This window comes from Mesoplodon bidens (assembly GCF_964165515.1).
Source record: "Mesoplodon bidens genome assembly, chromosome: X".
NCBI classification, from domain to species: domain Eukaryota; kingdom Metazoa; phylum Chordata; class Mammalia; order Artiodactyla; family Ziphiidae; genus Mesoplodon; species Mesoplodon bidens.
In genome coordinates, this window is record NC_138163.1 from 128,026,101 (window position 1) to 128,053,572 (window position 27,472).

The 27,472-nt window shown below is 41.9% G+C and overlaps 1 protein-coding gene across 1 annotated transcript; it reads left to right on the forward strand.

The window, feature by feature from the left end:
* The first annotated feature begins 61 nt into the window (after window positions 1-61).
* ACE2 (angiotensin converting enzyme 2) lies at window positions 62-26,407 on the forward strand. Its single transcript, XM_081222009.1, has 12 exons — window positions 62-140; window positions 3,063-3,232; window positions 5,836-6,062; window positions 8,586-8,730; window positions 11,097-11,195; window positions 15,189-15,311; window positions 15,723-15,895; window positions 17,106-17,164; window positions 20,222-20,322; window positions 21,739-21,855; window positions 23,725-23,919; window positions 26,230-26,407. Exons 1-12 carry the CDS (start codon window positions 129-131, stop codon window positions 26,336-26,338), a joined length of 1,530 nt encoding a protein of 509 aa, XP_081078135.1. The 5' UTR covers window positions 62-128; the 3' UTR covers window positions 26,339-26,407.
* The last annotated feature ends 1,065 nt before the right edge of the window (window positions 26,408-27,472 follow it).

Below are 27,472 nucleotides of genomic sequence, written 5' to 3' on the forward strand. Positions count from 1 at the left end.
GTTGTCTTTGTCACGTATTAACGAAATCTTTTTTTAAAATAGGTGATATGTGGGGGAGATTTTGGACAAATCTGTACCCTTTGACAGTCCCCTTTGGAGAGAAACTGAGCATAGATGTTACCAAAGAAATGCAGAACCAGGTAGGAAGAAGACACCTTGAAAACCAAATCTAAATCCTCAACCTCATTTCTTTTTATGCCATCCTTCTCTTCTTGTCTTATGAAAACATGTAAATGAGAAAGTTTTCAAGCTAATTTAAATTTATTTCTTATGTAGCTGTCTTTTCATGGAAAAGTACTTTACAATGTCAGTGACATCAAGTACCTTGAATAAGTATGGTATTGATCTTGCTGAGAGATATTAAAAGTAGAGATGACCTGAGTTTTCCATTAAGCAATAAGATGTGGAATTATCAACTGGTTGCCATAACTCTTTCTAAAGTTAGTCATTGCGATGGACCTAGAGTCTGTCTTACAGAGTGAAGTAAGTCAGAAAGAGAAAAGCAAACACGGTAAGCTAACACATATATATGGAATCTAAAAAAAAAAAATTGGTTCTGAGGAACCTAGGGGCAGGACAGGAATAAAGATGCAGACGTAGAGAATGTACTTGAGGACACGGAGAAGGGGAAGCTGGGACGAAGTGAGAGAGTGGCATGGACATATATACACTGCCAAATGTAAAATAGGTAGCTAGTAGGAAGCAGCTGCATAGCACAGGGAGATCAGCTCGGTGCTTTGTGACCACCTAGAGGGGTGGGATAAGGAGGGTGGGAGGGAGGGAGTTGCAAGAGGGAGGGGAAATGGGGATATATGTATATGTATAGCTGATTCACTTTGTTATACAGCAGAAACTAATTCAACATTGTAAAGCAATTATACTCCAGTAAAGATGTTAAAAAAAAATAAAGTTAGTCATTGCTAAGTAGTCAGTAATCTCTGTGAATAGTAAAAAAAGGATATCATTAGAAGATTTTTGCATATTAAAAATCATTATTGTTAAAAATATTACAAGAGTCTAAAATAGTTTTTAAATAACCTTTTTTTTACCATCTTGGTATAATTGTTTAAATTCTCTATGTTCCCTTCCATTGATTAAATAATATTATAGTTATAATTGTGTATTTTTCTTTATTCAGCTAATAGCCTACATTTCTGGGTAGGATCCATAATCATACATAATCATACATCTATTGGCTGTGTAAAATTTCTTCAGATGTTTGCACCATGGTTTGCTATTTATGCACTGCTTGTTAACAGTTTTAAATCTGTAAGCAGCAATGCAATGAACATCTTCACCTACGTAACATACTCCTGGGAAAAGTCCATAGCAGAATGAAAACGTGAAGCTGCAAGGGCCCCTAAACTCCTGCAGCTGTTGTAGCCCCACTTTGCAGTTGAGCAGCAGCAGAGGCCCATCTTTATGTAGCTCCATATCCTATCTACGGTGTTTTCACACCCACCATCTCTCCTAATGTTATGTTTATGACAAACCTACGGGACTGCCAGGACAGGTATTGTGATAGTTCCATGTTGTAGGTGAGGAAACTGAGGCTTGGGTAAATGATTTGTTCAAAGTCACAAAAACAGTCAGTGACAACTAAGGTTGGAACTGAGAACTCCTAATATTTCCAGCCTGGTTTTCTATCCATTCATTCTTCATTCAGCAGATGTTAGCTGTGCTTGCCAGTCTACACTGTTGTAGTATATGTTCATTCTCCTTAAGAATGCCATACTCACCAATAGCAATATTGACTGACATTAAGCCTTTAAAGGTCAAAGAAAATATCCATAGTGTCTGTTATATCCAGTTGCATATCCCCAAGGCTGACATAGGAGAAAAAACAAACTTGACTGGCCTTAAAGACGAAAGGAAGTTTTCTGTGTCACTAAAAAGTGATTCATTAAATATCTGCCAATTATACAAACTTAGTTTGACTGATATGGGCCTTATCTCCAAAGAAGTCTTGGTCAGCTCCAGAGACACTGGCTCCCAGAAGAGTTTGCTGAATCGCAGACACCTTCTGCTGCCCCTCTCCAGTTCCAGAACATTCTGAAAGTTTAGCTTCCCATACAGACTATGAAGCCAAGGCCCCCCCTACCCATTGGCTGCTGGGTCACATGTTGGCCTTTTTGGTTCCAAAATCATGCAACTTCATGTCTGCTTTATTGTTTGTGTCTTCTAATGAGCCTAATGTCAGGGCCTTGCCCATTGAAGGAGATCAATCAAGGGTCGTTGTCTTGAGTTGAACAGTTTTTAGCAAAGAGAAGGTCATTATTGTTTGTGTTTATACTTGGAACATAAAGAATAAAGACAAAAAACTTCACACATAATCTCACCCCATCTACTGTTAACATTTTAATGTATTTCTTCATTAAGATTATACCATATAAGTGGTTTATATATTTTACTTTTTCACTATTAAATTATTAAAAATATCAATAAAAATTCTTTATAAATCTAATTTATTTAGATTTTCCATTCCACAAAGGCATCATTATTTATTTAACCATTCTGGTGGTTGTTTCCACTTTTCCCTCTATTAAAAATCATTTTAGGGCTTCCCTGGTGGCGCAGTGGTTGAGAGTCCGCCTGCCAATGCAGGGGACACGGGTTCGAGCCCCTGTCTGGGAAGATCCCACATGCCGCGGAGCGGCTGGGCCCGTGAGCCATGGCCGCTGAGCTTGCGCGTCCGGGGCCTGTGCTCTGCAACGGGAGAGGCCACAACAGTGAGAGGCCCGCGTACCGCAAAAAAAAAAAAAAAAAAAAAAACATTTTACACGTTGTACACCTTAAATTTACACAATATATCAAATTATTTCAATTGAAAAATAATAATAATCATTTTAAACATAATTCTTAGACCTAATTTCTGAGAATTTCCTAGGTTAGTTCCCTGGAGACAGGATTACTGAGACAAAGAGTATAAACGCTGTGAAAGCTGTCCATACATGTTGCCAAATTGCCTTCCAGGACAGTTATGCCTTTGTACATATCCAACAGAAAGAATGCCGTGATTTTAATGCTAGAATTAAATGCTGGGTTTTTTTTTTTTTTTCCAGTCCTGGGATGCGAAGAGGATATTCAAGGAAGCTGAGAAGTTCTTTGTGTCTATTGGCCTTCCTAGTATGACTCAAGAATTCTGGAAAAACTCCATGCTAACTGAGCCAGGCGATGGCCGGAAAGTGGTCTGCCACCCCACAGCATGGGACCTGGGGAAGGGTGACTTCAGGTAGTGAGGCTGATGTTTACACAGCTGATACTAAAATGGGAGACAATGGAGGGATGAGGGTGAATTTGGATTCCTTCTCTGCTTCTCTGAGCACAGAAGAGATGAATGAATTTTCCTTGAACAAGGGCTGGGAGTCCATGAGAGCACATCTGGGCTTTCCAAGGAAAAGGGGATTGTCAGCTGGCCCTAACTTGAACCTTTAGACAGTTTGCCTCATCTGAGATGATATGCACCCATTAGAGTTGCATGGTCATGGGTATGGTGGTGCCCCCATTAGGAAAGGGTTGGTGCAAGATTTATGGAGGATGAATATGTGAGACAGGCATTGATCCCCACCTCCGTTTCCCTCTTCTGAGTGAGCTAGGACAGGTGAATAGATAAGCTGGTATGTGTCATTAAGAGAAACACAGAGAACACTCCATGGGAATTGGAAGATGAGTGACCACACCTGGAATAGGGGTTTGGCTCAGACAGGGCTTTTCAGGTGGCATTTGAGTTGGGCTTGGAAGACAAGAAGCGTTTGGACAGACAGAGCTGGGAGGGACACCGGGCTGGGAGAATAGCAGGATCAGATGCAGAGAGGCAGGACCAGTGTTGTGTACTGGAGTCAGCAGGTTAGGCTAGAATAAAGGGCGTGTGAAGGAGGGTCGGTGTGAAATGGCAGAATGAGCACAGGCTTTCTAATCCCAGCTGTGTCACTTAGTGACTAGGCAACCTTGGGCAAGGTATTTAACCTTCTTGGGTTTCAGTTTCTTTATCTATAAAGTGGAATCATAATTCCCAGTTTGCAGGTTTGTGAGTGTCTTAGGTTGGGTTCCCTGGCTTGAGATGGAGATTCTTGTACACGTGTTTCACTGAGGGAGAGCTTGCAGGCAAAGGGGAGTGAGGGAGGGAAGCAGGATGGGGCAGGGGAAAGAGTTAAGTAAGGATGTGGTCTCTGCTAGAGACTTGGCCTCAGCCTGATCCCACGGGGCTCTCTGGAGCATGATTTGTACCACAGAGTTGGTCACATCTTGAGACAAGAGGACTGGCCTTTTGTACCCCATATTACTCAGTCATTGGCTGTGGACTGCCCCAGAGTACGGGGCCACATAACCTCCTGGTTGAGGTACCTCCCATTTAGCCAAAAACATTAAAGAAGGAAGCAGCTGTTGGCCAACAGCCAGGACTCAGACAACTGGGAGATGGGTGGATCTTTCTGGTAAAGCAGATCTAGGCAGGGCCCCAGCCGTATGTGCTAGAGTAGGGGTTGTCAATCCTTTCCTATAAAGGGTCAGATAGTAAATAGTTTCTTTAGGCTTTGCAGGTCTCTGTTGCAACTACTCATCTGTGCCCTTTGTGGCATGAAAGCAGCCATAGATAATACAGAAACAAATGGTTAGGGCTGTGTCCCAGTAAAGCCTGATCTATCACAACAGGTGGCCAGCTGCAGGCCATAGCTCACCGACTCCAGTACTAGGATGAAGTTGAAAAATGAGTAAGTGTATGTAAGCTTCCTAGCACAGGATCTTACACACAGTAGATATTAACTATATAATAGCTATTCTTATAATTGTGCCAAAAGAGTATAGAGAAAAACCAAGTTAGAGAAGGAGGTCATATTGGGGTGTATAAAGGAGGTTGAGTTTATTCCTGAGCAGCGGGAGTCCTTAAAGGGTATTTATCAGGGGGATGACGTGGTGCTCAGAGTGGTGGGAAGACTGCTGAACCTACTGAATTATGAGCCCTACACTCATCTGCATGAAATTGCTCTTGCCAAGTTGAAAAGGACCAGCACCTAATTGCCAAATGCCATCCTTATACCATTGGGCCACAACAGCATGGGGCTGCGTTGAGGAGTTGTCTTTGAAGTGCTGTTGTTCACTGGTGTCTGCATCGTCATTCCTTCTGGACTTCTTTGACTTCTCTCTCTGTCTCCTTTTCCTCTCTCCACCCTGTACATCCTGGGACCTCCTGGGGCTTTGTCCTTGGCCCTCTTTTCTTGCCATCCTACACAGCTTCATGGGCCATCCCATCCACTCCCTGACTTACATGCTAATGATCCCCAAATATCAATTTCTAGTCCTTTCTCCTACGACTACTATGTCGTGGCTGTACCAAACTGCTGGCTATGTCCTGAATGCCACATTCTTTCCTCAAGCCATTGTCATTGAGCACCTCTAGGAATGTCAGTCTCTTGTCCCTCCCTGCCATTTGCCTGGCAAACCCCTGCAAGTTGATCAAGGTCCAGCTTGCTCATTGCATCCTGAGTTATGCCCTTCCTGGGGCTTCCAGAAGACTATGCCTCCATTTTCTCATTGTTGTGCCCAAGGCCATGTCTACTGATCACTTGTAGAGTACTTGCCTCAGAGTTTTTGTAGTAGACGACTCTGTTTATCTTCCTTTCTGTTAGTCTGTGATCAGGGGGACAAGATTCAGCCCTGCCCATCACTTTATATTGAGCACCTAGTGCAGTTTCTAGGACGTACAAGATAGGTCCTCAAGAATCATTGGTGAATAAATCTTGGAAAGGTGATCCATGCATGGAAACCCCATATAACTCTATTGTGATGATTAAATGAAATTCAATGAGATTCATTTTAATCTTGCCCATTTTTGTTCAGGATCAAAATGTGCACAAAGGTGACGATGGATGACTTCCTGACAGCCCATCATGAGATGGGGCACATCCAGTATGACATGGCGTATGCCACACAGCCCTACCTGCTCAGAAATGGAGCTAATGAAGGTTTCCATGAAGCTGTTGGGGAAATCATGTCACTTTCTGCAGCTACACCTCACTATTTGAAAGCCCTTGGTCTTCTGCCACCTGATTTTTATGAAGACAGTGGTATGGACATTTTTTCATGGCCTGTTTTGGGTATTCTTTAGTCTGACATGGGCAAAGATATTTATTGTCATGCATAGGATATATTTAATTTTTGCCATGTAAAATATGTTATTTATGGGTAACTGGAAATTGCTACTGGTTAAAAAATTTTTTTTAATATATAGTATAATATGCCAGCTTCTGGTTTTGTATCTTTGGAAAGGGCATAAGAGAGGTAACTAAGTGAATGGTCTTGGGACTCTAAGAACCATCTAACAGAAGCTTTTTAAAAAGATGCTAAAACAGGCCCACAGAACTGCAATGGCTTATCCAAGGTTACCCAGCTAATTAGTGTCAGAGTTCTGACTGAATCCCCTGGTTCTAGGTAAAAAGCAAAACAGTGGAGCTGGAACAGATTCTAAAAACCATTTTGCAGAGGAAGCAAACTGAAGACATGAGAGGGAAAATAATTAACCCAAGGTCAAGAAGCAACATGGCAGAACCGGAACCAGAGCCCTAATCTATAACTTTTCCCATAATATTATGCAAAGAAAAGTGTAACTTGAAATTTGGGAGTTCTTAAGGAACAGGTGGTGGAATATCAAGATTGGAGGAGACTGAAACGTTTTGTTCATGTGGCTGAAGCATGAATTTGCCCCGTAACATCCCCTCAGATTCAGGCCATCCTTCAGCATCTTTGCCCGAGGCAGCCTGTGTCTTTGGATGCGTTGGACTTGATGGAACACAACAAATATTCACGAGATCCAGATTTTTCTGTGAGGATTCTTTCTTGTAAAAGGAGGACACTTAGAGCCAAATATGTTCTTCTTTCCTATGTATTTCTCTCCCCTCATTTTAGCAGTTTGGGACATAAACATCAGCTCTGCCTACTGGTACATTTAGTCGATGAGGTCAAGGTTATGAGCTCCATCCTTGTGTGGACAATTCACTTTGCCTTGACTTCTGGCTCCAGACCTTGATGATCTCACAAGGACCTGGGAGTAGGTCAGTGTAAAGCCATCATCATGTCTGAAAAAGTTACTGTGAGCACAGACCCATTGGGTAATAGACAAGTAGCAGCATCCTCCCATGAAGGGAGCAACAGAGGAAAGGGGGTTCACAGTAACCACACCTGTTTCCTAATTTTAAAGTATCATTCTCAAGTCAATTAACAGACCATTATTAGTTTTATCATTTTTTAATATTCCTTGACAACAGGCAAAGATGGTTGAATCACTAACACAGTACTAGGCATGGTTAAACCACTGATTTGAAAAACTCCTGCTTCTTTCCTTGGCTCTGGCCCTGATCTGTGAATGATGCTAAACAAAATAAGGTCCTTCATTCCTTCTCTCTCTCTCTCTCTCTCTCTCTCTCTCTCCTTCTCCCTCTCTTCCTTTCTTCTTCCAAAAATATGTATTGAGCACTTACTATGTGTAAAGCATTTTAAAAGACACTAAATTACTTTGGCGTGCCAAGTAGATAATATCCCTCTGCTTACATTCCAGTGAGCTTCATTTACGCACTAGATATGAGCTCCACTGCCTTTTTACATCACTAATAAAGGATAAACGAAATAACATAATTTGTTAAAGCATTTTAAACTCAGGTAAGGAAGATGTCAGTAAATTTAAAGTACATTGTACTTCTGATTATCCAGTGGATGTTTTCCTCTAGGGAGGCTCGTTTTTGTTGTTTTTTCCCCTCCCTGGTTTACTGGCTTTTGGCCACATCTGTTTAATATTTGTTTATTTAGCAAAGACTCACAGAGGATATCATGTAGCAGACACCAGGCTAGGTATACAGTCTTGAATGAGAATTGACAGTCACTGCCTTCATGGAGCTTACAACAATAAACAGTGTGGGGCTTCCCTGGTGGCACAGTGGTTGGGAATCCGCCTGCCAGTGCAGGGGACACAGGTTCGAGCCCTGGTCCGGGGGGGTCCCACATGCCGCAGAGCAACGAAGCCCATGTGCCACAACTACTGAGCCTGCACTCTAGAGCCCATGAGCCACAACTACTGGAGCCTGTGAGCCACAACTACTGAAGCCTGCGAGCCTAGAGCCCATGCTCTGCGGCAAAGAGAAGCCACCGCAATGAGAAGCCTGTGCACCGCAACTAGAGAAAGCCCGCATGCAGGAAAGAAGAGCCAACGCAGCCAAAAATAAATAAATTAAATAAATATATTAAAAAAAAACAAAAACGATAAACAGTATGACTAGGAAAGTAGATAAAATATCCCTAATTAGCTCTGATAAGAAGTACTTAAGGAAGGCAACTGAAGCTAATAAAGAAAAAGGATTAGGGGTTCCTTGTGGATTTATTTAACCTGATCTATCCAAGGCTTCACCCTACTCCAAATCCCTCAGCTGAGAAAACGAATATATACATATTATTATGTCCACTGTCAATATTTCTCATGTGATCATCCTTATAGTAAGTATATCTTGAGGAATAATATCTTGAGATTAGGAAATTATCTAATACAAAACATCCACTGTCACCCTCATCTTAATATTTATCCTTTCCCATTTTATTTTCAGTAACAGAAATAAACTTCCTGCTCAAACAAGCACTTACAATTGTTGGAACTCTACCATTTACTTACATGTTAGAAAAGTGGAGGTGGATGGTCTTCAAGGGTGAAATACCCAAAGAGCAGTGGATGCAGAAGTGGTGGGAGATGAAGTAAGTCAATGAATATGCAATCAGTAAAACATTTCCTCATGAATTTGCTGTTTATTTAAAAGCATTTGGTTGGCCTGTGTACACACAGTCACATACACACACAGACATCATATACTTAGTACCAGTATCTGTATTTTATTGCCTGAGGGCTTCCTCTGGTCACTAGAACCCTCCTATGGAGAAAAGACTGAGGAAGTATGTGTGATGGGAATTGGTGGATAAGTACTTCAGCTCCCTCGCCCTCAGCGGGGAGAATTCTGGGGTGAGTGTTCTACGTGGGATCCTAGAGTTCCTCAGTGGGAATAGGCTCCGGTTACCCACTGTGGTGACTTGCTTGATAACACACCTTTTGGGGGCTGCTTTCCTTTTCCTGTCTCATTTCCTCACTCCTTTGCCTGTGTTTCCTGGGATCACATCCCAGGACCTGGTCTCAGGGTCTGTTTGGGTGAGAACCCACCTAAGACAAGTAGCACTGGAGTTCTTAGAGAATTCTTCCTAGTCAGAATAACTGGGATTTCAGTGGCTAAATCTTGAAATCTAGTGATGTGGGGCTAAATATGTGAAAACGAGAGACAAGTGTATTCAGGCTAGGGAAATGCCATCACATACCCCCCCACACACACACACACACTAACTGCCTCCTTTCGATTTTTTAAGTCTCCATTTGGGAGCTTCCTCAGATAATGTTTCCTTGGCTCTGCCCCGCCCCCCAGCAGGGTCAAGTGACATAACTTCTCATGCTCTATCTTAAGTATTGAGGCACCCATTAAACTGTGATATTATTTCCGAAGTGATCAACTTATTCATTTTTATTTTTGCTTTTGTCCATTCTTTGAAACAAAAATATTGACCCCACATTTTAGGTAAAGCACTGGGGAATCCGATGCTGATCATTTCTGATGTTCTCCTCGACTTCAAAGAACGTGTAGTCTATGGACGAATGCAGGAAATGAAACCACTGCAACGTGTTGGGTTGTGATGGGAGAATGTGGGCATCCGTGAGCATCCAAGGGGGGATCCAAAACCCTGGCTGATAGGTCAGATGAGGAGAGGCATCCAAATTGAGCTTTGAGAAAGATGTGGGATTTAACCAGGGGTATGTAGAGGGGAAGGGAGAGAATTCCAAGCTAGTGAGAGCCTGCTGCATTTGGGCAACGGAGGGCGATTCCTTTCAATAGTTTCAGTGCTACCTCATTCATCAGCGTATCCCAAGTGCCTTGCACAGTGCCTGGCACATGCAAGTATGAAATAAATGATGAAAGTATTACAGAAGAAGATGGAAGGAAGTTAGGAAAGAAGGAATGAATGAACGAACGAATGAAGGAAGGAAAAAAAGCTTCTCGCCATCTATTAGTCAGACTCCTGTCAATTATTTTTCTTTAACTTTCCTCTCGGTGGTGAAGATCTACCATTATAACATTCAGCCCCATATCCGTAAGTTGAAGTCAGTGCCACTCTTCTGCCAAGATTCTCTCTGGTGACATAAACCCTCCTTGGGAGGGAGGAGGCAGCATCTGTAGTAGCTGTTGCTAGCATTTGAGTCTTACTGAAATTATGTCTGTCGTGATCCCACAATCAGAAAGGTTGGATGTATTCACTTTAAACAATGCCAAATACATGGTTTTCTTACCTTTTGTTTCTGATCGAATTAATTTTTGATGGCTTTTAGTTTATTTCCTAAGGTACATGGAATCAGACCCTTAAAGTGATTCAGTAATGCATTAATTACTCTATGCATTCAGTGAATCCACATGAAGTCTTTTATTAGCATTGGCCATCGTGTCTGGCACTGGAACTGTAAAGATGACCAAAACACAGCCCCGCCCGCTAGGTGCTCGAGTCTCCAGGGCAAGAAGGAGCTGTGTGTGAATAATTACAAAACGGAGAGAGAAATGGCAAAGGAGGTAGAGCTGGAGAAGGCCAAGGGAGCTGGAGGGCTCACTGTGCTGGCAGGCGGTTGGGATCAGGGGCAGGCCTCACCGAGGAGGGGACATTTGAGCTAGCCTTGAAGAATCAGTGAGATTTCAATTTTAGAAAATTCCGCCTACCGGGAACCCATAAAATGTAGTGCCAGAGAGGAATTATTAGGACTTTCACTGTATGTTTTTGGCCACACAATGCACTTTATTAAATTAGTATTTTGAAGGTACAGCTATTTTCCAATGCTGTAGACTGGCTGAATTAAAAAAATAAACAGATGACTACATGACGCACTTTATTCTGTAATTCTTTACACTGTTTCAATTTCACCTGACAACCAATTTCAGTAGAAATGCCATTGGCTGATGACACTGCACTAATGGCACCATCCATACTTTCTCACAACGAGTGACCCAGAGCTAACGTACCTTCTTTTTTCCCCAAAGGCGAGAGATAGTCGGGGTGGTGGAGCCTCTGCCCCATGATGAAACATACTGTGACCCCGCGTGTCTGTTCCATGTTGCTGAAGATTACTCATTCATCCGGTAAATGACAGTTTTCTTCTGTTTCCCTTCTAGGATTTGTGGACAGAGTGACAACTCTAATTTCTTTTTCTATCTCCATTCACCTCCCCCTTAGATCCTCAAAACAGATGATCAGTTTCAATTCGATTTAACTCAACACGATGTATTGAAGTTAAATAAAACTTACATGAGATCTTTTCTCCCACCATCAGGGAATTTATAGTATCCTTGGGAGAAATAAAAATATATTTTTGTTTGTCTTCCTGTTACTGACAGAGTGCAGGGTGATTGTAATAGAGTATTTTTATTTATTTATTTATTTATTTAGAGTGACTAATATGGGGGTTTTTTTTGAATTTTATTTTTTTTTTTTTTACAGCAGGTTCTTATTAGTCTTCCATTTTATGCACATCAATTTTGTTCATCTTCTCAAAGAACCAGCTTTTAGTTTTATTGATCTTTGCTATTGTTTTCTTTGTTTCTATTTCATTTATTTCTGCTCTGATCTTTATGATTTCTTTCCTTCTGCTAACTTTGGGGTTTTTTGGTTCTTCTTTCCCTACACCTTTAGGTGTAAGGTTAGGTTGTTTATTTGAGATTTTTCTTGTTTCTTGAGGTAGACTTGTATAGCTATAAACTTCCTTCTTAGAACTGCTTTTGCTGCATCCCATAGGTTTTGGATCGTTGTGTTTTCACTGTCATTTGTCCCTAGGTATTTTTTGATTTCTTCTTTGATTTCTTCAGTGATCTCTTGGTTATTTAGTAAGGTATTGTTTAGCCTCCATGTGTTTGTGTTTTTTACATTTTTTTCCCTTTAATTCATTTGTAATCCCATAGTGTTGTGGTTGGAAAAGATGTTTGATATGATTTCAATTTTCTTAAATTTACTGAGGCTTGATTTGTGACCCAAGATGTGATCTGTCCCGGAGAATGTTCCGTGTGCACTTGACAAGAAAGTGTAATCTGCTGTTTTTGGATGGAATGTCCTATAAATATCAATTAAATCTATGTGGTCTATTGTGTCATTTAAAGCTTCTGTTTCCTTATTAGTTTTCTGTTTGGATGATCTGTCCATTGGTGTAAGTGAGGTGTTAAAGTCTCCCACTATTATTGTGTTACTGTCGATTTCCTCTTTTACAGCTGTTAGCAGTTGCCTTATATATTGAGGTGTTCCTATGTTGGGGGCATATATATTTATAATTGTTGTATCTTCTTCTTGGACTGATCCCTTGATCATTATGTAGTGTCCTTCCTTGTGTCTTGTAACATTCTTTATTTTAAAGTCTATTTTATCTGATATGAGTATTGCTACTCCAGCTTTCTTTTGATTTCCATATGCATGGAATATCTTTTTCCATCCCCTCACTTTCAGTCTGAATGTGTCCCTAGGTCTGAAGACGGTCTCTTGTAGACAGCATATATATGGGTCTTGTTTTTGTATCTATTCAGCAAGCCTGTGTCTTTTGGTTGGAGCATTTAATCCATTCATGTTTAAGGTAATTATCGATATGTATGTTCCTATTACCATTTTCTTAATTGTTATGGGTTTGTTTTTGTAGGTCCTTTTCTTCTTTTGTGTTTCCCACTTAGAGAAGTTCCTTTAGCATTTGTTATAGAGCTGGTTTGATGGTGCTGAATTCTCTTAGCTTTTGCTTGTCTGTAAAGCTTTTGATTTCTCCATCAAATCTGAATGAGATCCTTGCCAAGTAGAGTAATCTTAGTTGTAGGTTCTTCCCTTTCATCACTTTACATATATCATGCCACTCCCTTCTGGCTTGTAGAATTTCTGTTGAGAAATCAGCTGTTAAACTTATGGGAGTTCCCTTGTATGTTATTTGTCATTTTTCCCTTGCTGCTTTTAATAATTTTTGTCTGTCTTTAATTTTTGTCAATTTTGATTACTATTGACTCGGCATGTTTCTCCTTTGGTTTATCCTGCCTGGGACTCCCTGCTCTTCCTGGACTTGCGTGGCTATTTCCTTTCCCATGTTAGGGAAATTTTGGACTATAGTCTCTTCAAATATTTTTTCGGGTCCTTTCTCTCTCTCTTCTCCTTCAGGGAACCCTATAATGTGAATGTTGGTGCGTTTAATGTTGCCCCAGAGGTCTCTTAAGCTGTCTTCCTTTCTTTTCATTCTTTTTTCTTTATTCTGTTCCGCAGCAGTGAATTCCACCATTCTGTCTTCCAGGTCACTTATCCGTTCTTCTGCCTCAGTTATTCTGCTATTGATTCCTTCTCGTGCAGTTTTCATTTCAGTTATTGTATTGTTCATCTCTGTTTGTTTGTTCTTTAATTCTTCTAGGTCTTTGTTAAACATTTCTTGCATCTTCTCGATCTTTGCCTCCATTCTTTTTCCGAGGTCCTGGATCATCTTCACTATCATTATTCTGAATTCTTTTTCTGGAAGGTTGCCTATCTCCACTTCATTTAGTTGTTTTTCTGGGGTTTTGTCTTGTTCCTTCATCTGGTACATAGCCCTCTGCCTTTTCATCTTGTCTGTCTTTCTGTGAATGTGGTTTTTGTTCCACAGGTTGCAGGATTGTAGTTCTTCTTGCTTCTGCTGTTTGCCCTCTGGTGGATGAGGCTATCTAAGAGGCTTGTGGAAGTTTCCTGATGGGAGGGACTGGCGGTGGGTAGAGCTGGCTGTTGCTCTGGTGGGCAGAGCTCAGTAAAACTTTAATCCGCTTGTCTGGTGATGGGTGGGGCTGGGTTCCCTCCCTGTTGGTGGTTTGGCCTGAGGCAACCCAACCCTGGAGCCTACCCGGGGTCTTTGGTGGGGCTAATGGCGGACACTGGGAGGGCTCACGCCAAGGAGTACTTCCCAGAACTTCTGCTGCCAGTGTCCTTGTCCTCACGCTGAGCCACAGCCACCCCCTGCCTCTGCAGGAGACCCTCCAACACTAGCAGCTAGGTCTGGTTCAGTCTCCTGTGGGGTCACTGCTCCTTCCCCTGGGTCCCAATGCATACACTACTTTGTGTGTGCCCTCCAAAAGTGGAGTCTCTGTTTCTTCCAGTCCTGTCGAAATCCCGCTAGCCTTCAAAGTCTGATTCTCTGGGAATTCCCCGTCCCATTTTCAGACCCCCAGGCTGGGAAGCCTGACGTGTGGCTCAGAACCCTCTCTCCAGTGGGTGGACTTCTGTGGTATAAGTGTTCTCCAGTTTGTGAGTCACCCACTCAGCAGTTACGGGATTTGATTTTACTGTGATTGTTCCCCTCCTACCGTCTCATTGTGGCTTCTCCTTTGTCTTTGGATGTGGGATATCTTTTTTGGTGAGTTCCAGTGTCTTCCTGTCGATGATTGTTCAGCAGTTAGCTGTGATTCCAGTGCTCTTGCAAGAGGGAGTGAGCGCACGTCCTTCTACTCTGCCATCTTGAACCTGCAGGCCGACTAATATCTGTAATAGAGCATTTTTAACTTGAAGTCCCAAAACCTATGTTCTTCCCCTCTTAGCTCCAGATCTTGAATTTGTTGAGTCTCAGTTTCTTTCTTTCTTTTTTATTTACTTATTTAATTGGTTATGCCGGGTCTTAGTTGTGGCATGCGGGATCTTTAGTTGCGGCATGCGAACTCTTAGTTGCGGCATGTGGGATCTAGTTCCCTGACCAGGGATCGAACCTGAGCCCCGTGCATTGGGAGCACGGACCCTTAGCCACTGGACCACCAGCTAAGCCCCGAGCCTCAGTTTCTTTATTTGTAAAGTGGAAATAATATTGTTGATCTGCCATAGGTACCAATTGGCATCTTTTATGTGAAAGGGCTATAAATCTGTAAAACACAATACAAATGTGAGCTAACATTTAACAAACTAATACTGCCTTTTTATCAGCTGATACATGAATGCAAGTATGATGAGTCTGTAGGGTTCACGTTTGGGTCTTTCTGGAGGGAAAAGAGGTTTAACTGGTACTTCTTTGGTTACTAGGGCTTCAACATTTAAATATATGCCCCAGTCTTTGATTCTACCACAGAAACTAAACACAGGACAACTTTTTTTCTTTATCTCTTTTACAGATATTACACAAGGACCATTTATCAATTCCAGTTTCATGAAGCCCTTTGTCAAACAGCTAAACATGAAGGTCCCCTGTACAAATGTGATATCTCAAATTCCACCGAAGCTGGGCAGAGGCTGCTGTAAGAGATGCTTCAAAATACTGAACCTCTCATTCCTATTTAATGTTACTCATTTCCATGCCTAGGTTTGAATTTGATTTCTTTGTTCTAAAAAGAAAATTGGGGGCCTCAAAATGTTCTCATCCACAAATTAAATGTTTGTTTCGTGGTCACACAGGAACCTGGACCATGTGATGGCTGGACAGGCCACCTCCTCTCTCCATGTCATAACTACAGAGCTCTTTTTGTAGTAACTGGAGGGGAAGAGAGATTGAAGGATGAATACATCTGTTAACATGGCTTCTTTTCTTATTTGCCAGGAGCAAACTTAGTCAAGCCAAAAAGGAGAAAGCATAGATTATACATGTAAGTAGATGTACATCTAGAATCCCTCAAAAGGCCCTGAACCCACCCTCCCCTTTTTTCATGTAGCCAAATGCTGCGCCTTGGAAAATCAGAACCCTGGACCTCAGCATTGGAAAATATTGTGGGAGTAAAGACTATGGACGTAAAACCACTGCTCAACTACTTTGAGCCGTTGTTGACCTGGCTGAAAGACCAGAACAGGAATTCATTTGTGGGATGGAGCACAGACTGGACTCCATGTGAGTACATCAAGTTGACACATTTCTAATTGCCCACTTTCTGCTTCCCCTAGTCCTCTCTGGCCCCAGTCTCATGGGACTGTGACACAGCTGAATATGTTCTCCCTCTACTTAGCCCCTGTACTATGATGGTAGCTGCCATTTTATCTAGGAGGAAACACATTTGTTGAGCAACTACTATGTACCTGGCACAGTGAAAACTACCTCTCTCTTTTTCAAGTCTGCTTTACTAGCCCCATATTTAAAATAAAAGAGTCTAACAGTCTCCAACCCACTGTATTTGAATCCTGCTCGTCAAAGACAAATACTTTGAACAATTTTAATGCTATTGCCTCTTCTTTCTGGCAGTTACTTTTTTAAGCAATTTGTTTACATTGTCATTTCCCTGTTGCTCACTTTTAGGCATGCACTTCTGCCTACTCTTCTGCCTCCTTTTCTCATTCTCCCATTTAGGTTTAACATAATTTTTCATAGAGAAATTATCAATATTTTCATCATTATGCTTGCAGAACCAAGTAATATACTATTTTATATCCTTTCTTATGTGGTTTTTTGTTTGTCCTGGAGTTTCTATTGCCTCATTTTTTTTGTATGCCTAATTTGCTATGTACGTCACATTCATCTTTTTCAACTATTCCAACACATCTATTCTTTTCAGTCTCATTTTTTCCTAAAGAACTCCCTCTTAGAGTCCTCCTGTCTCAATGTGGACCACAGTTTTCATCCTGAGTCATCCCTTTGCTGCTGTCCTGCGTTGAATCCACTGCTTCCTGGATGCCATGTCTTCTTTCAGGAATTACCTCTTGTTTTGCTGCAGCACAGCCTCCAAGTGACTTTCTAAGCAAGAGCTCATGGGGTAGGAACATCAACTCTTCCCCAAAGTGTCTTTAACCAGACCTTGAGTTTCATTCCCCTTGTTTTCAGTCCAGTATCTTCTTCCCACCCCCTACTGTACCTGAATCCCAAGCCTCTCCGGGACTCTGTGGGACTTTGGGGGTCTGTGCTGCCTCTGTGTACACATTAGGGCATGGCTTCCTGACCCTTGCAAAAGCACTTACCACTCCTCCATAACTTCTCATTTTCCAAAATTGTGTTTATACCTTAAAAAATTCCTTTACTATCACTTTAGTGGGATCTTGGGAGAGGAAGGAAATAAACACATGGTCAATCTGTCATCTGTAACAACAGTCTGTTATTTCTCTTTAATCAGATTCTGACCAAAGCATCAAAGTGAGGATAAGCCTAAAATCAGCTCTTGGAGAAAAAGCTGTGAGTATTCTACACAGTGCGTCTATGACTTTTCAATGCATTCCCTTAAATAGGGCACAACAAGCCCATTCCAGTGTGGTCTAAAAGGTGAGAGGACACATGGTTCTCTTAAAAAGCTCTAGATTCTGCCCTTTGGCTTTTGGGTTGTTTTTTTTTTTTTTAGTAACACATTCATTCCTTATTGGATTGGCTATGCCTCCTCTTTCCTTGTGACTTTGAAGGTGTTATGAAGATCAATGAGAAAACATCCAATCTTAAGTATCAAATACCCACCCTCCCAATTCACTCTAATCACAATTACTTGTATTTGAGGAAGAGGACATGGTTATATTTTGAGAGATTGTTTGTTCTTAGAAGCACTGTAGGCAGTTTTGCGTTGTTTTGTCTTAGTCAATCATCTATATCCTGGAAGCTTGTTTTAATCTTAGACCCCAGCCCTGGACCTGCTTAATCGGAATCTGCATTTTAACAAGCCCCCCAGTGGGTTTGTAGACGCAATAAAGACTGGGAAGCTCTGATTTAGAACAGAATTTCTCAAATGTGGCTGCACACTGGAGTCATTTGGGATTTTTGAAAAATATCAGTGCTTGAATCCCACTCCCAGAGATTCTGACTTAATTGCTCTGTGGTGTGGCATCAAGTCATCAAAGCTCCCCAGGTAACTGATTACGGCACGGCTTGAGAACCACTGATGTAGAGATGCATTTTAGGACAACAGAATGTTTTACAGAAAATCAGATTACTTACATCTTCATGTGAATTACTTTAATCAGATATTCATTTCTCCTAAACATCTGTCTCAGGTTATCCAGTTTGAAGCAGTAGTGGCTTTGATTGGGAAAGAGGAGAGGAAAGGGTCGCCCCAGGCAGATGAGGATCAAAGGCGTGGGTGGGCTTGTGGCATCCTACAGGCTTTGCAGGATTAGAGGGCAGCCTGGCACTATTGGATAAAACAGTCCAAGGTGCTACAGAAAATTGTTCTTTGCATTGGATAGACCCAAAGATGGCATTTCTACCCCCTTACTTTTCCTGGTAAGTTAAATATTGTCCAAGGTTCCACAGTAGTTGTAGTGTAATTTTCATAGATAAGTAAGACATTTAAACATAAATAACATAGTAGGAGTAAAAAAGGAACATTTAAGAAAGAAATAATAAAAATGGAAGTGCATCACTTCCCAAACTCTGAAAGTTCAAGTTCCTATTTCTTAACGATCATTGAGTGTCTCTGGGATCATTTCTCTTTCTGTCATATTTTTATTAAGTCTTCCTTGGACTAATGAAATTTAATTATTTTATTTTAATTTAAAGTATCTGGTAGGTCAGGATCCTTTTCAGTTATCTTCTTTTTTCTTGACATGTGTCCCCATGTTCTCTTTCTATGCAGTGAGGGATCAGTAGTCTTCAGAGGGGTTGATGGTGTAACATTCTGAGGCCTATTCACTGGGCGAGATGCTGCTTTGATGAGACCAGAACCATACTTTTAGCCAGAATAACTGCCCAGTTCAAGCTATTTCACGGCAAAGTCCACCTGGATCTTTGACACTAATTTGAGAACTTGGCCTTTGCTTTTTTTGAATATAGAAATATATTATATTATTATATATTAGTAATAATATTAATAATATCATTATTACTATTAAAGCAACTTTTTCCAACAGCTGTGTGATATCAAGCTGGGGTCAATGTAGCAATCCTTTGAAATCTTTTTTAAAATTTATTTTTATTTATTTTTAAATTAATTTTTATTGGAGTATAGTTGCTTTACAACGAAATCTTTTTTTTAAACAGCTAAAATTTTAGATTTACTTCTGAAAATGTAATTACATTTTTAAAATTGAAGTATAGTTGATTTATAATGTGTTAGTTTCAGGTGAACAGCAAAGTGAATCAGTTATACATATACACATATATGTTTTTCAGATTCTTTTCCCATGTAGGTTATTACAAAATATTGAGTATAGCTCCCTGTGCTATACAGTAGGTCCTTGTTGGTTATGTATTTTATATATAGTAGTGTGTGTATGTTAATCCCAATCTCCTAATTTATCCCTCCCCCGCTTCCCCTTTGGTAACCATAAGTTTGTTTTCTACGTCTGTGAGTCTGTTTTTGTTTTGTAGATAAGCTCATTTGTATCATCCTTTTAGATTCCACATATAAGCGATATCATATGATATTTGTCTTTCTCTGTCTGGCTTACTTCACTTAGTATGATAATCTCATAATTGTTTTTCCTGGAAGAGGGAGAGATGCAAACTTCGTGCTATTCATGATCTCTACTGCCATCTACTGGAGGAAAGAGTGAACGCTTTTTTCTCTTTCAACACGGTTTTCCTGGACTATGCAAATACACAAGCCATTGGTTTAGCACTGAAAAACAAATTACCTTGTTTACAAAAAATTTCTTTTCCTTTGAACCTCAAGTTTCTTCTTTTTTTTACACTTACACATATCCAAGAATTTACTATAAAAATAATGAAAACTCAGCATATTTGTCTACAGTATATGGACATTTTAACCAAAACCAATGGCTCACATGACTCCCATCTATAATCCTTCCCTCCGGGTGTTTATTTCAGCTTACATCAAACTAAATTAAAAGGGCCAGTGAACGCCATGGTTCTTAAAGCGTGGCTGCGGGACCAGCAGCATTAGCACCACCTGGGAGCTTGTCAGAGATGCGATTTCTTGGGTCTCCTCCCAGACCTTCTGAATTAGAAACTCTGAGGCTCAGGCCCAGGATTCAGTGGTTTAACAAGCCCTCCAGGTGATGCCGATGCACACTCAAGTTGGAGGTCACTGACTTCACGCAGAGCAAGAATCGTTGGCATATTAGACAATTTAAAAATAACACTTGTGGGGAAATCCATGGCGGTCCAGTGGTTAGGACTGCGCGCTCTCACTGCCAAGGGCGTGGATTCATTCCCTGGTCGGGGAGCTCAGATCCCACAAGATCCCACAAGATGCACGGCGCGACCAAAAAAAAAAGCTTTTAGAATATCAGGTTTTAATGTTCCCCATGATCTCTACTGAGCAGTGTTTTTGTTTGGAATTTGCAGTATGAATGGAATGACAATGAAATGTACTTGTTCCGGTCGTCTGTTGCATACGCCATGAGAGAGTATTTTTCAAAAGTCAGAAACGAGACCATTCCTTTTGGGTGAGTTGATTTGCTGTGCTCTCAATCAGTATTTCCCTTACTCTTGGGTCTAAGAAAATATTATGCTTCAACTTTTATTCAAGTGAAATTAAGAAAAACCTCCTAATAACATTAAATCTCTTTGATCTCCTGGAATTGGGGCCGGTCTATTTAGGGATGATTGTGACTTATTTCGCTCGTAGGTGACAAGAGCATGGTTATTATTAAATGGCCCTCTCCTCGCCTCTCTTCCCTTTCCACCCCCTTCCCTCCTCTCTCCTGTTTTCCTCTCCTTCTTTTCCCCAAATGCTCTCATCCACCCTCAGCACTGAAAAAAAAAAGGCAGAAATCTCTGCTTTCATTCATGAGCATATATTCTAATGTATCTGTTTTGTGTGTGTATGTGTGTGTGTTATAGACAATCGACAAAATATGTAAATATGTAAGTAGTAGAATTCGATGGTGATAAGTGCTAGGGAGAACAATTCAACAGGAAAGGAGCTAGGGAGTGCTGGTGTGTGTGTGTGTGTGTGTGTGTGTGTGTAGGGTTCAATTTTAACTAAAATGGTCAGAGAAAGCCTTGTTAATATTTGAGCAAATAGCTGAAACAGGAAAGAGAGTCAGAGGTGCAGACTGTGTGGGGAAATGTTTCAGCTGGGAAAATAGCAAGTGGAAAGATCCTGAGGGACAAATATCCTTCACCTGTTGAAGGAGCAGCAAGGAGGCTAGTGTGGCTGGAGCACAGTGAGCTAATAGAAGACCAGTGGGAGATGTGGTCATGGTGGGACTGGGCCAGAGTGGGTGGGGAGGCGAGAAGAAAGTTCATGTGTGCCTCCCAAGCCGTTCTAAGGCCATTGGCTTTCCTTCCGGGTGAGAAAGGCTCTGAGCCCTGTGATGTGCCTTGGGTTTTATTAGGATCAGTCTGGCAGCTGTGAGAGCAGAGTCTTGTCACATCGTACTGTAAACCCCACTCATCACCCTCACCCTGGGGGTAGCATGACGGTTTTTGCTGGGAGGGGCAAGGTTCGAAGATATCAACGCACCACCTCTGTCCATGGAACAGAGCCATTGCTGCCTGCCATGTTGTTTAGCACGAGTCTGGGTCACCAACGATTCCTTGCTGATTCTGCTACTGCTTTCAGTTTGAAATTTTTCTATGATTGGAAAAGAAAAACCCAAACTGTTGTTCTTATACGGTGGCAGAACTAACAGCGCCAAGACTTGCTGTCACACCTTATGTCGTTGAGTTCGTGTGCTTTGGGCACTGTTAAGCTTGCTGGGACAATTACATCCTTCCATGACGGGCCCTGCCCCATGTCTCCCTACTTTACCCTGTGATCCTCCCCCCATCTCCTTTTCACCAGCAGGAGAAGTTTTCATTCTCTTTACAGTGTCCTCTGTGCCACCAGGGAAGATGTTTCTTTTGTTTCTCCACAGGGAGAAGGACGTGTGGGTGAGTGACTTGAAACCAAGAATCTCCTTCAACTTCTTTGTCACTTCACCTAAAAATGTGTCTGACATCATTCCTAGAACTGAAGTTGAAGAGGCCATCAGGTGATATTTTACTTTCTAATGCATGATAGCAGGGCAAGGGGGTTCCCCAATGCAGCAACAACAGTAACAAATATTTGGTGTGCTTTTACAGTGCCAGGCACTCTTCTGAGTCATTTACATGTTTTTCCTCATCTTAAAAACTTGGGTTTTAATTCCAGAATCTCATAGCAAGGGGATTGTCTTAATTGGGTTTATCCAGATGCAGGTCCTTAGGCAAGGATTTGAGTGTAAGTAGCTTATTTGGGAGGTGACCTCAAGAAACACGGATGGAGGAATGTGGACAGGAGACAGAATGGAAGGAAGGTAATAAAGGACACATTATGAGCAGGTTACCACTGTGGGCAGCTAGAGCGCCATTCTGCTGGGAATTCTGGGAGACGGCGTAGAATATGCACCTCAATTGTCCCATCAGAGCTGGGGTATTTATTCACCACCTCCCATCAGTCACTGGTTGAGAACTGCTTACAGGGGAGACTAACTTCCCAGCATTGCTGGCCTGCAGGCAGGGCCGAATCTTGTGGCCTGAGAATGCTCTTGGGAAAAGGCAGCAGATACTGGCTGAAGGAAGTCTGGCCAGCACACCCGGAAAATGGTAAGAGCAGAGGGCACATGAGCAGGTGTCGCCATCATTTGCTGTAGGGACTTGGATGTACGATCCATTTCACTAACCAAAGTCTGAAACAAGGTAGGCAAGGATAGGATTCCTTAGACACTGGTTAGCCTCCATACCAAAAGAGGGACTTGCTATTGGTGGTGAGTGTTCAGAAGGGACAGTTTCCCAATTTGCCTCAGCTGTTTCCCAAAACGGGAATAGTGAAGAATGGAGAGACGTAGGTGTTTCCCCTTGTCATTAAAAAAAAAAAAAAGGCTTAAGCCACTCACTGCTACAGGAAGTGCTCACTAGGTGGCACTCTTCGGAAGCAGAAACAAGACTTGCTGGGCAGAGTGGGCCTAGAAAATCTGGTTTAGTGGGGTTTACAACCGGAGCACGCCCAGAGACTCACTGGCTGTCTCCACATGACTTGTCCTGGGGAAAAGCGCCAGCTGAGATCATCATGAAGGAGCCCCGCCCTCCTGCAAGCTACAGGGGTCCTCAAACTTCCTGTTTCCAGAATGCCCAGACTCTTTCAGGCAGAGGTTGCCAGGGGTGACATGCCTAATGCTGCTTTGACCTCTCTCTCTCTCTCTCTCTCTCTCTCTCTCTCTCTCTGTCTGGGTGGACTTTGACCTCCTCCTGACCTGCCCTATACTCAAGGGCAGGTGGATGTGATGCCAGATACTTTGGTTTCAATCTAGAATATTGAACATTTCACTGTTCTTTGTTTTAAAAATAATCCTCACCTTTTTTTTGGGCAAAGGCTCCTTCCCTGTATTCCTCCCCAGTGCTGCCTTTTAGTGATAATTTTGGATGTCAACACCTTTCATTTGGAAAATACAACTGTCGAGACTTGTGTAGAGGGACGGTTTCATTTGTAGAAGCGGTGGATGCAATTGTCCTTTTCCATTATTTGATACAACATCATTGTAGACATACCCTGACAGAAGGGAAATTCTTACCAAACATGCTAACTTTGCCTTTACAACACGGTAGTCACAAATGAACAAATGCCAACCATTTGCACGTTTCCACACTTGCAGCCTAATTTTCCAATGGAGCTGTTTCCAAACCTAATCTAGGTTACAAGATAGGAAGGATGTATAATTGTCAAAACTCAAATCTTTCACTGAACCTGGTTATTTGACTTCATTGCTTTTTTAGGTATACATTTTTAGGATAAGCCTTATCAAATCCGTTTGGGAACAATGATATAAGGAGTAAATAATTGCACACAGTTTTCTTTTGCCTAAGTGTTTTGCTTTTGGGAATAGGATGTCCCGGGGCCGTATCAATGATGCTTTCCGCCTGGATGACAACAGCCTGGAGTTTCTGGGGATTCAGCCGACGCTGGGACCCCCTTATGAGCCACCTGTCACCATATGGCTGATCATCTTTGGGGTCGTGATGGGAGTGGTAGTGATTGGTATTGTTGTGCTCATCTTCACTGGGATCAGAGATCGAAGAAAGTAAGTGACCTTTCTTAGACTTATCTATCCTAAAACAGAAGGGTTTAGGGAAAACTAACTGGAAATTTTGCAGTAAGTGGTAGGTTGTACAAGCCAATTACTTATTTGGACAATTTCGCAGCTAAATATTCTTATGCATCCCCTAGAAATTTACCAGATTTCATCAGCTCTTTGCCTCCCTAGCAAAGCCCCACCATACAGGACATGTCCAGCCTGGAGTTGCCTGGTGTGCCCTGGTCAACTCCAGCCTGGCCCACAGCATCATTGCCCCACTGCTAAGAGGCACTGCAAGCCCAGCAGGAGTGAGTGGGCTCAGGGCATTATCCTTACTGATGAGTCCTCCGTGGTCTAGAACTGACCTTAGAGGCGGGATTAGTGATGGATTTGAACTGTGAAATCATTCGAGAATGAGCTCTGAGATTTGCTCCAAACTGCTACACTCGAGTCCTCTTCATCCCTCCTCTGATAGCACAGACGCCGTACTATCCCCTCAGTTCATGGGTCAGGCACCCTCTAATTTGTTCTTGAGTTGAAGATCCAAGTTCGTGGAGGATTTCAATCACCAGAGGCCTGATGTGTAGTCTTGCCCTGCCACTAGATTTGTTTTCTGACCTTGAGACATCATTTACGTTTGTTGGGCTTATATAATTGAAGTTAATCATATTTCATAGCACCTAACAAAAACGCTTTGCACACTTTCGGTTGTTTAAACATGTTCTTTAATTTTTACATGCACTAGTCTATTTTGCTTAATTTTCTTCACTATATTATTTGTTCTCCCAAGTAACTTCATTTTTAAAAATAGGCATTTACTAGAATACATTCAAATAGTTAAAAAATTTTAAGTACAAAAGGATACACAGAGTCTTCTGTCACTCTTTGCTTCCAAGTTCCCTTCCCAAAGCCAACAAAAACGATCGTTTTTTCTTAAATTTTTATTTTATATTATAGTTGATTTACAATGTTGTGTTAGTTTTAGGTGTACAGCAAAGTGATTTAGTTATACATATATCTCTTCTTCTTCACATTCTTTTCCCATATAGGTTATTACAGAGTATAGAGTTCCCTGTGTTATACAGTAGTTGATTACCTGTTTTATATACAGTAGTGTATATATGTTAATCACAATCTCCTAATTTATCCCTCCCTGCCCTTTCCTCTTTGGTAATCATAAGTTTGTTTTCTAAGTCTGTGAGTCTTTCTGAAAAACGATCAGTTTTTTGGAGACCCAATGAATCAGAATCTGTGTTTTAGTAAGACCTGCAGACTTGGACACACGTTACAGTTTAACAAGCGCTCCTCTACATACTAAAAACTTGCACATGAGACGCTATTCCAAAGTTAATTCATTAAAGAAATTATTTGGTAGCCCCTCCTTCATGCTACACACTATATTAATAGAAGGTACATACAAAAATAAGACTGTCAACCCTGCTCATGTATTTCTTATATTAGTGTTCTCAGTGATTGTATGATGTAAATATGTGACTATCTTCATGTATATATAAAACTGAGATTCAGAGAGGCCAAGAAACTTTCTCAAGTTTGCACGGCTAGTCAGTAACACATGAGGATATATGCTTGGTTTCTAAAGCTGGTTATTGTACTACAAAGCAGGCCTACCCTGATCTTTATACTTTGGAAGTTGATAATGTAGTGCGGAAGCTTTTTTTTCTTCGCGGTACGCAGGCCTCTCACTGCTGTGGCCTCTCCTGTTGCGGAGCACAGGCTCTGGACGCGCAGGCTCAGTGGCCATGGCTCACGGGCCCAGCCGCTCCGCGGCATGTGGGATCTTCCGGGACCAGGGCACGAACCCATGTCCCCTGCATCGGCAGGCGGACTCTCAACCACTGCGCCACCAGGGAAGCCCCAGGAAGCTTTTTAAAATGAAGTGATTGGCTGAATGACCACTGAGTTCCTAAAAATAATAATAATGGTCAACATTTATTGAGGATTACATGCCAAGTACCGTGAGTACTCTGCCAGCGTTATTTCATTGACTTCACATGATTGCCATCATTTGCCAAATAGGCAAACTGAGCCACAGAGGCCCCTGCTCTCTGACTCCAGAGCTTATACCCTAACCAATCTCCTGTGCTCTGCCAGCCATCGTGCCGACCAATCATGGGCCTAAAGAAGTGAATCCGATGCACTCTGGGTGCCTATAGTCCATTGAGAGGGGACTGGTATGCAAATGAGTACAGGTGATTAGATGCTGAGACAAAAAAGATGCCTGGGCCCAGTGGAGTCCAAGGGAGGCCGTGTCATTCTAAGATCACAATATTAAGGTGACTTCACTTTATTTAACAGGAAAAATCTAGCAAGCAGTGAAGAAAATCGTTATGGCTCCGTGGACTTGAGTAATGGAGAAAAGAATTCAGGATTCCAAAACAGTGATGATGTTCAGACTTCGTTTTAGAAAAATCTCTTTTATTTCCTCTTGAGGTGATCTTATTGTATGTAAATGTTAATTTCACAGTACAGAACATAGGAGATTATAAGGATGTCATTAAATGTCAAAGCTATGTCTCTGTTCAGGAAAAGTTGTCCAAAGAAGACATGCCTGAGGAGAGGGCATCTTCACTTGCATCGCCTTTAGTATTTGTTTCTGCCTCAGGATTTGACTTTTCTGTTTCCTGAAAGAGGTGTTTCTATTTGAGAATAGAGAAAGTTTGTCTTTGGCCTCACACGCTGTTCAGGGGTAATAGAAATGGAAATGTCCATTGTGTTGCTGGAGTTGAAAAGAAAGGAGACATGGCAGGAGCAGGTGTTGGGCTCTGGTGTGGAACCTGGGTGGATCACTCTTAAAGACGGTGCCTGTGAACAGGCGGAGCTGCAGGGATGGAGAACAGCATGCACTGTTCACTTGGATTGAATTCAAGTGTAAAGGATGTCGTGCTCTCTTCACATTAACTTGATCTAAGTACTCTAGTGATTTCCCCCAGTGGTGATTGGACTGGAACATGCCTTCTTCAGGGTGACAGGGCTACAGAAGAGAGAAGAATCCAGAGAGCCATTGGAGGACATTGCCTTCTCACTTCCAAGCTGCTTGACCTCACCATCTTCCTGACAACATCAAACTAGCCCCAGGGGCCTCTGTGACCCCCCCCCTCCAGAGCACCCGTGATAGAAACTCGCTTCCGTTGCTCTCTAACTGTGGAGTGCGTGGAGATCCCAACTGAATGTCACCCTCTGAAGTGGGCTCCCAATCTCTTAAATCTTTTGTATTTGCCCACAATGTCTGAGTAGTGCTGAGCACGAAGCAGACACTCAGTAAATACTCGATTTACACACTCATGTGGTCTTATGTGTACTTCTGTGCTCGGGTTTCTGTGGCTTCAGTCTGCTTTTCACTTCCAGGGACAAAGTTGCCATCTGACTGTCCAGGACTCTTGACCTCCCATATGTCTGGGAATGTATCCCAATGCCTTCAGTTGCTTTATATTTATTGTATAAATCAATTATAAAATCAGTCGAAAAAGAATTGTGTTCAGAGCGTCTACACCATCAGGTTAGGAACCAAAGCTGGTAATGCTTTTATGTCTCTCAGAGC

What these genes read in the sequence shown, in the direction of transcription:
- ACE2 (XM_081222009.1), top strand. An exon ending in TGATTTTTATGAAGACAGTG is followed by an intron (nt 6,063 to 8,585) that starts GTATGGACATTT and finishes TTTTATTTTCAG; the next exon opens with TAACAGAAATAAACTTCCTG. An exon ending in GGGATCAGAGATCGAAGAAA is followed by an intron (nt 23,920 to 26,229) that starts GTAAGTGACCTT and finishes TTTATTTAACAG; the next exon opens with GAAAAATCTAGCAAGCAGTG.